The sequence below is a fragment of the Theropithecus gelada genome, chromosome 3, assembly GCF_003255815.1.
Source record: "Theropithecus gelada isolate Dixy chromosome 3, Tgel_1.0, whole genome shotgun sequence".
NCBI lineage: Eukaryota > Metazoa > Chordata > Mammalia > Primates > Cercopithecidae > Theropithecus > Theropithecus gelada.
Genome location: NC_037670.1, coordinates 163,304,354 through 163,313,244, shown reverse-complemented (window position 1 = coordinate 163,313,244; position 8,891 = coordinate 163,304,354). Strand labels below are relative to the sequence as shown.

The following is an 8,891-nucleotide window of genomic DNA, read 5'->3' as shown; positions in this document are numbered from 1 at the left end:
CTGTAATCAAAACATTTTCTGTTGAGAATAAATCTGAGAGGTGGCATCCTGGAAGTAGAACCATCAAACTATAGAGCCATTTTCTTTACAGTCTCAAGGAAAAGAGTGGTTGTATTGATTCATTCTATCCTTTCTCTTGTGTACATGAAAGAAAAGCAATTGACAAAATGCCTACATTTTAATGTGAGATGTCAGACTGCACATACTTTTCACTTTAAGGTAGTCTAAGAATCTATGGGGTTCCCCAGACAGGAGGACACCTCAGATACCAACTGGTGCCCTGATCCTTCACATATTAAAGCAGAAAAAAAAAAAAAAAGAAAACCCTACCTCAAGGTTTAATATATGACACAAGAGCCAAGCTGCTCAGGTTGAAAGAACAGTGGGCCTCATGCTCACTTCGATTCCATGAAGCGACTGAAATGGCTCCGTGAACTTTTGCGGCTCAGCTTGAAACTGCTAATTTGGTCCAATTCTTCTTTTTCCACATAGAAAATTGGTGCCCAGTGAGATAAAGTGACTTATTTCTGTTCACATAGGCCAGAAATAAATCTTAATTTCCCTTTTTAAAAAAAGATAGTACTCTCACTGCTATGTCACACACTGTTATATTTTTTAAATGTTTGCAGATGTTAAATCAAAGCATGCACCTTAATGAATCTTTTCATCTCTTGGGAAATAAACCATCACATATTGTGGAAACTCTTCCTTTGAATTTCTAAAAACATGGAACACATACTCATATTGTCTATCCACAAAATGCACCAGGCATTATGCAGACACTTTTTTTTTTTTTTTTTTTCCCAGATAGGGTCTCACTTTGTTGCCCAGGCTGGAGTGCAGTGGCGTGAACATGGCTCACTGCAGCCTTGAACTCCCTAGCTCAAGTGATCTGCCTACCTCAGCCTCCTGAGTAGCTGGGACTATCAGTGTGCTCCACCATGCCTGGCTAATTATTTTATTTTTATTTTTGTAGAGACAGGGACTCACTAGTTGCTCAGGCTCAGACGCTTTTATGTATGTGATCATTTAACACTTAGGAACAAGAAATCCATCCCATTGTACTGATTGAACATCTGAGATTCAGAAATTATCTGCTGTTTTGGAAGACTACAAGATGAACCAGGCAACCTCTTCAGTTTCTGTTGTCAGGGAAGTTTACTTAGATTTTCTGAAAGAGCAATTGAGCAGTTTTGAGTCATTTGCCTCTTCGAGAGATTGTTCCTATTTCAGAGGTCTTTTGTTTTTCTTTTTTGTATTTTGACTAGAGTTTGTCTAATCTAAATACATGTTTTCTCACAGAGGGCAGAAATTGCTTCATAAGGAGTCATTTTGTCCTTTCTTCTGATAAACCTGCCCTCCCCTCCTCTGCAAGGGTTCACAGTAATGTGCAACGTCCACTCTCCGCGCTAAGTGACAATGACTGTGATTTGAGAGAGCAGTGACCAAACCACTGGCTCCTTCAGAGACTGGTTATTTCAACCATCTGGAGAAAAGTGGAGGCTCCTAATGCCGAGTGAGGACCTTAAGTCGTCTAGGGCAAAGACTCATTTGTTCGTTCATTCATTAATTCACCCATGCACTCGCTGGACAAACTTGCATAGGGTACTATGCCCCAGGGGGATGAGGAAGGATAAACTACGGAGGGGCCCATTCACAACAGCTGCACATCAGGGCAGAACAGAAGTGCGCTAAGAGCACCAGCTCCAGGTCACCCAAGGATGACCAGGAAGGCTCCAGGCAGATCAAGCGTTCAAGCTGGGTTTGGAGGAATATCCTTGATTCTGGAGGTGGAGCTGGGAAGCAGCCATCCCAGACAAGAAAATGGCAGCATAGAAGCTGAAGACACCAGGATGAGGAGTGGGCCAGTCAGAGTCCTTACTCCTGCATGTGCTGGGGGACAGATGGACTCCTACAGAGAGCTGAATGCTGGGCTGAGAAGTTTTAGTCCTTAGGAACTACTGACTGTTGCCAGCAGGAGGTGACAGCTCCTACCCTGGCAGCTGCCCATAGGAAGTGAAGAGCTGGGGAGGAAGATCCTCAAGGCAGTGAGGACAGAATGCAATATCCCTAGGGGAAGGCAGTGAAGGCCAGACCTAGGGCACCGGCGGGGAGAATGGGTGGGACAGGAGAGCCGTGGAAGACAGGATGAAGCCAGAAGGAGAGCCGGAGAAGGACCCGAGGTGGGTGAAGATGGTGGGAGTGTCAAGGGGATTCTCACCTTTTTATTTTTAACTTTAAAAAAAATTGTAATAGAGACAAGGTCTCGCCATCTTGCCTAGGCTGGTCTTGAATTTGTGGGCTAAAGTGATCCTCCTGTCTCAGTCTCTCAAAGTGCTGGGATTACAGGCATGAGCCACCACGCCCGACCGATCCTCACATTTTTTTTTGATACAGAGTCTTGCTCTGTCCCCCAGGCTGGAGTGCAGTGGCATGATCTTGGTTCACTGCAACCTCCGCCTCCCAGGTTCAAGAGATTCTCCTGCCTCAGCCTCCCAAGTAGCTGGGATTACAGGTGTGCACCCCCACACCTGGCTAATTTGTGTACTTTTAGTAGAGACAGCGTTTCACCATGTTGACCAGGCTGATCTGGAACTCCTGACCTTGAGTGATCTGCCCACCTCTGCCTCCCAAAATGCTGGGATTACAGGCATGAGCCACCGTACCTGACTGATTCTCACATTCTGAAATGACAGTTAAGCCCGGGACTGAAGCAGGGAGAGAAGCCAATGACCTGGTTTTGGTGAGAAGGTTATGCATTTGTTTCTGAACATGTTGACGATGAGACTAAGTCTTATAGTTTCTTGTGCACCTCCCTTGGTGCCTAGAAGACAGGTTAAAACAGGACAAATTCCAGAAGGACTATCTTGAGAGAGGAGTCACCTGGGCTCAGAAGGCCCAGGGGCCCTTGGGAGCCGCATGCAAGGGCAGCAGTGGCTTGCCTCACTTGGTTCTCCCGCTCTTTCTTCTTTCCCTTGTAAAAGTAACTGAAGCTTAAAGGTGAAAATGACTTAAATAATAGAAACCATGTTAGCTCTACTCCCCTTCCCCATTAGCCACAAATTGGTGGCGATCACTGTTTTGTGCACCGAGCCTGGGTCTCACGCTTGCAAGTCCTTGAGCTCATCTGGAGTCAGCTTCATCAGTTTGTCCACACAGAGCAGGATGAGGGTGAGGAACCAGAGGCTCCAGCCAACAGCCGCCGCGATCCAGCCGTACTCGTCCACTCCTGCGCGGCAGCACCGGGCTGCTTGTGGGCAGAAGTCCACGTCTGGTGGGGAAGGGAGAGTAAGGACGACGGCATGCACCACCAGTCCCACCCAGGCTTCTCTGCCATTAATATTAACAGAACAATCACAGCGCGGTAGCTGACACTGATGTGGGTCTACTACGTGCCATGCACTGTGCTGTGTGCTTTTACACATTAGCTTATGCCTTCCTCACAAAGTGACAGGTGCAATTTTTATTCCCATTTTACATGAAGAAACTGAGGCTGTAACTTGCCCAAGGTCACAAGATGGAAGAAGGAGAACTCAAACCAAGTCTGCAGGACTCTGAAGCCGTACTCTTAACCTCTACGTATTATTCCCTAATACCCTTCCTTTTTTTTTTTTTTTTTTCTTTTTGAGACAGAGTCTCACTCTGTCGCCCAGGCTGGAGTGCAGTGGCATGATCTCGGCTCACTGCAACCTCCACCTTCTGGGTTCAAGCAATTCTCCTGCCTCAGCCTCCCAAGTAGCTGGGATTACAGGTGTGTGCCACCACATCTGGCTAATGTTTTGTGTTTTTAGTAGAGAAGGGGTTTCGCCCTGTTGGCCAGGCTGGTCTCGAACTCCTGGTCTCAAGTGATCCACCTGCCTCGGCCTCCCAAAGTGCTGGGATTACAGGCATTATCCCCCACGCCCAGCCTACCCTTCCTTTTAAGTGCCCAAGTTAATGCATTTGGTCATTCAATGAGGGCAGGATAAAGGGAACCAGACAAAATAAAGGAAAACGTTCTTCTTTTCTTTTTGAGAAGGAGTCTCACTGTGTTGTCCCGGCTGGAGTGCAGTGGTGCAATCTCAGCTCACTGCAACCTCTGCCTCCCAGGTTCAAGCAATTCTTCTGTCTCAGCCTCCCTAGTAGCTAGCACTACAGGTGCATGCCACCACCTGTATTTTTTTGTATTTTTAGTAGAGACCTGCCTGATAATTTTTTTGTATTTTTAGTAGAGACGGGGTTTCACCATGTTGGTCAGGCTAGTCTCAAACTCCCGACCTCGGGCGATCTGCCCACCTCGGCTTCCCAAAGTGCTGGGATTATAGGCATGAGCCACTGTGCCCAGCTGCAAAACTTTCTATTAGCTAGACATGCATAATAGTGGTTACTGTATGGATTACTGAGCGCCTTGTGGCTAGAAGTATGCAAGAAGAGGAAGAACGTGCATAGAAGAAGAAGAAATATGTATGTCAAGGATAGCAAAACCAAGCTCTTGCATTGGCTGGAAGTTGGACTAGATGATTTTTTATGGCCTTTCCACCTCCAAACTTCTTCAAGCATTTGAACCTAGGGCATTGTTAGCTGCTGACCTGGGATGGGTCATTAAAGCGATCTGTGTCAAAGATTGTGCACCTAGATGGGGATCAGAGCCAAGAAAGCCTTTTAGACCTGCTCTGCATATAGTTCTGGGACAAACCACACTGGTGCACAGGAAGGCCAGGAAGGCCCTTGGCCACTTGACACCAACCAACGGAAAGCGGGGAGGCCTTTGTTTCCCTCCCAGGCCGGGGGCCAGTTCTGGGGTTAGAGCAGTTGGCAGGAGAAGCTTACTGAGGCACAGCTCCAGGGTCCCAGGGTCTGGGTGGTGAGCGGTCAAGGTTGAGCTGTTGCTGCTGCTTGCTTCTGGAAGAAAAGATGGGAGATAGTCTCAGGCACCAGCAAAAGCCATTCCCAGGCATAGATTTTGAAATCTTCTTTGTAAATCAGTAGTGAGTATTATAAAAGTATTATAGAAGCTCCAGCATGGGCATATTGAGGCTTTCTGCAACCAGCTAACTCCCTGTTATGGACCGAATTATGTTCCCCTCTCCCCAGTTTCATATGTTGAAGTCCTAACCCACAGTGTGATTGTATTTGAAGATGGGGCCTTCAAAGACGCAGTTAAGCTTAAATGAAGTCCTGTGGGTGGGCCCTAATCCAATATGGCAGGGTCCTTAGAAGACGAGGAAGAGGCCGGGTGCAGTGATTCATACCTGTAATCCTAACACTTTGGGAGGCTGAGGTGGGCAGATCACCTGAGGTCAGGAGTTCAAGACCAGCCTGGCCAACATGGTGAAACCCCATCTCTACTAAAGATACAAAAATTAGCTGGGCGTGGTGGTGCATGCCTGTAATCCCAGCTACTTGGGAGGCTGAGGCAGCAGAATCGCTTGAACCCGGGAGGCGGAGGTTGCAGTGAGCTGAGATCACACCATTGCACTCCAGCCTGGGTGACAAGAGCGAAACTCCGTCTAAAAAAAAAAAGAAGAAGAAGAAGAAACATCAGCAGCATACATGCACAGAGAAAAGTCCACGTGAGGACCCAGTAGAAGGCATCTATCTGCAACCCAAGTAGGGAGGCCTCAGGAGAAATCAAGCCATCAACACCTTGATCTTGGACTTCCAGCCTCCAGAATGATGGCTGTCAAAGAAAATTAAACATCATACAAGCAAGCCCAGAGATTGCCGGAATACGCAGCACATAGATTGATTCGTGAGCAAGGAGTGGAAAGATGAAAAGGACTTCAGCATGAACTCTTAAAGTCCTGTTGGCTTGGGGTGTGGGATTGGGTTAGGGATCTGAGGCATCCAGGTTCCTGTCCATAACTGACGATAAGAAGAGAGATGACCTCTAAGTTCATACTGTTCAATACGGCAGCCACTAGCCACTTGTGGTTGTTTAAATTTATTACAATTAAATTCAGTAAAAAACTCAGCTTCTTGGTTACATTAGACACATGCCAAGGGTTCCACTGCCACGTGTGAATAGTGGCTACCATATTGGAAGCACCATTCGGACATGGGACGTTTCCACCCTCAGTGTAAGTTCTATTATTAGACAGTGTTAATGCTGACCTAGGTAGATGGAAACCAAGAGATGGATTGGAAGAACCTTCCTAGAAATTATATTACTGTTCATTCTGCTTCTTTGGGAATGCAAAAAGGAAAAAAAAAAAAAGGTGGTGGGTGTGGAAACTCTCAAGGCTCCCCTGACTATGGGTCAGCGTGTCCTTCAAAGGTGCGTGTTGTCACACAGCAGGACGAGTTAAGAAGAAACCTGCTGTTTAGCTAAAACCATGAAATTGCTGCTGAGACTAATTTTATGCCACCCAACCCCCAAGCCACTCCAATGTCCTGCTTAAAGTATAGTAATTGCCTCGATGCAATCTGTTACTGTAAATTATTTACAGCTAAATGGCTTAGAGCCTGGTCTTTATTTGTTTTGGAGAAACTGATTCCTCACTATTCTAATTTTCCTTATGACTCAAATAACTTCCTTGGCCTTGACTTTCATCTCACCTCTACACCTAGAATGGAAGTTGTCCTCTTCCAAAGTGAGTGGAAAAAAACCCTAGTTGGCTGAATGCTAGGGTTAGGTTCAAGCTTATGAAATTACCATTGTTATAGGTCAAAATTGTTCGATATCAGTAATTTTCTGTGGTTCAAATGGAATAGCCCCGGTGAAAATTCCTAAGAATTTAAACATCACCCTCCTCCCTTATAAGCAGAGCCAGAAGCGAGGGAGGGACTGGCCCACTTGGGGCTATTCCACAGGAAAAGCTGCTGGGAAGACCCAACAATTCAGTGCAGTTAAACTTGTCTTCTGATTTTCAGCTCCCATCACAAGCAAGACACTGTCAGAGTGAGTTGAAAGAAACTCAGCACTCTAATTTGGGGAGGGGTGAAGCTGGAAAATAAAATGAATGTGCTTACCATAATTGCTGACATTCACTGTGTGCGTTCTATGGGCTATTTCTTTTGTTGTTGTTATTGTTTTTTTGTTTTTGTTTTTTTTTTTGAGATGAAGTCTTGCTCTTTCGCCCAGGCTGGAGTGCAGTGGCCCGATCTCAGCTCAATGCAAGCTCTGCCTCCCGGGTTCACGCCATTATCCTGCCTCAGCCTCCTGAGTAGCTGGGGCTACAGGCGCCCGCCACCACACCTGGCTAATTTTCTATGGGCTATTTCTAAGTTCTTTACATGAAATTATATCAATACCTCTTGACAAGCACTATGATGGTCCCCGTGAGATAAAGGAGGAAACTGGGCATAGAGAGGGAAAGTAATTTGCTTGAGGTCGCATAGCTAGTGAGTCATGGAAGATGGAGTTGGGTTCAGGCTCAGCGGCTCAAGAGCGCACGTCTTGAACCTCAACACCAACACCCCTGGCAGTGGCTGCAGAAGAGAGTCTGAGGATGAGAGGGGCAGATACAGGACTTTGGGGTGCAGGGTTGGTTTTGGGAGCGGGAGAGTGTTGCAGGGCATAGAAAATGTGGTGGTGTTCTGAGGTGGCTGAGAACAAGATCAAAGCCAGGAGCATGAGATGGTAACCAAGGTCCCTCTGTCATGAGTTGCAGACCCCGGCCTGGCAGGGCAAGGCAGCGGGTGTAGATCAGCCTTCCAGCCTCTGTAGGAAAATAGGGAGATAACCCACATTTCCAGTGCCCAGGGAGGCAGGAGGGTGGGAGACAGTGAATGGCAGCCCTCCTGACAGTCAGGTTCTGTGAAAGTCGCAGAGAAAGTACAGGGGACAGAGAGGGACAGAGGACTTAGGAAAGGGAAGGTCAGACACAAATGTGCACGGAGAGGATTGCAAAGCACGAGAGCTCAGGGGGCTGAGAAGGAGCCTTCAGGACACAGCGGACCAAGAGATGTCATTTTGGTCCTCTGATGGGTGAGACTCCAGCAAACAACTTTTTCCTTTCTGTGTGGCAAAGGCCAAGAGAGGTGACTGCTCCTGCCCTAGATGAGGAATTGAGTACCTGATCTCTGTCTTAGGCCAACCTAAGACCACCCCCACCCCAGCCCCACCTCCCACCCCCTGCCTAATCCTTCAGATGAGAAAGTTCTGTTTCCTCCTTCCTTTGTGCAGGACCAACCCTGGCCAAAGAATCTTCCCCCTCCTCCTCCTCCTTTCCCTCCCACCTCTCTTTTCCCTCCTTCCCTCCCCCTTCCCAGCCTGGCCACGAATAAAGCTCATAACGCTACCTGCCGAGCAAGCCGAGTGGAGGGAGACAAAGGCCAGGCCGAGGATCAAGGTGGCCCGGGTGGCAGTGGGGACGCTCTGCATGCTGGAAGCTGTGCTGAGTGCCTACTGCAGGTGAGCCGACTCCAGCCTGCAGGAGCTGGAAAGCAACTCTGCCAGACGTGAACTTTCGCTGGGTGTTTGGGGGAAACACGACGGGGTGGAGCAAAGGAAACTTGGCCTGTCACACCTTCTCTCACCTCTCTAGAAGGGAAGCCAAACTGTTGGCTGAGGAAGGAAGGGAGGGGCACGCTATGCCCTTCTCCCCTGAGCACAAATTTTGTCCTTATTGAGAAAACACGGGAGGATAAGAGAGATCTGTGTCATGTTGGTTCTTGGGACATAAGTTTGCTGCCTCTCCCATCTGCAGGTGTAGCATGGATGCTCAATTCCATTTGGTCCAAATTCACTGAGCACCTACTGTGTGCACTGATTGCACTATGCTGAAGTCAGGAGATACCTGCTCTCGAAGTGTGTTAATGACAAACACACATCCTTCAACCTCTGAGCAGTGTTCGGGGAATGGCTTGGGAAGGATAAAGCACTGTGGGTTTCAGCAGTGGAGGTCACATCTGCTGGTGGGACGCTTCAAGAAGAAAATGGCATTGGAGGTTGGGCATGAGGGCTCACC

General features: G+C 47.7%; 1 protein-coding gene across 2 annotated transcripts; it reads right to left on the bottom strand.

The window, feature by feature from the left end:
* Positions 1-967: 967 nt before the first annotated feature.
* On the bottom strand, positions 968-8,369 carry TMEM213 (transmembrane protein 213). Of its 2 annotated transcripts, XM_025379799.1 has the most exons (3): positions 8,224-8,369; positions 4,810-4,881; positions 968-3,271 (listed from the first exon to the last, which is right to left on the bottom strand). In XM_025379799.1, exons 1-3 carry the CDS (start codon positions 8,303-8,305, stop codon positions 3,102-3,104), a joined length of 324 nt encoding a protein of 107 aa, XP_025235584.1. In that variant the 5' UTR covers positions 8,306-8,369; the 3' UTR covers positions 968-3,101. The 2 variants fall into 2 exon arrangements, with proteins under 2 accessions (XP_025235584.1, XP_025235583.1); XM_025379798.1 differs by lacking the exon at positions 968-3,271 and having other exon boundaries at positions 4,397-4,881.
* Between the last annotated feature and the right edge of the window lie 522 nt (positions 8,370-8,891).

What these genes read in the sequence shown, in the direction of transcription:
- TMEM213 (XM_025379798.1), bottom strand. Translation starts at nt 8,305, where the DNA reads ATGCAGAGCGTCCCCACTGCCACCCGGGCCACCTTGATCCTCGGCCTG. An exon ending in CCACTCGGCTTGCTCGGCAG is followed by an intron (nt 4,882 to 8,223) that starts GTAGCGTTATGA and finishes CTTTTCTTCCAG; the next exon opens with AAGCAAGCAGCAGCAACAGC.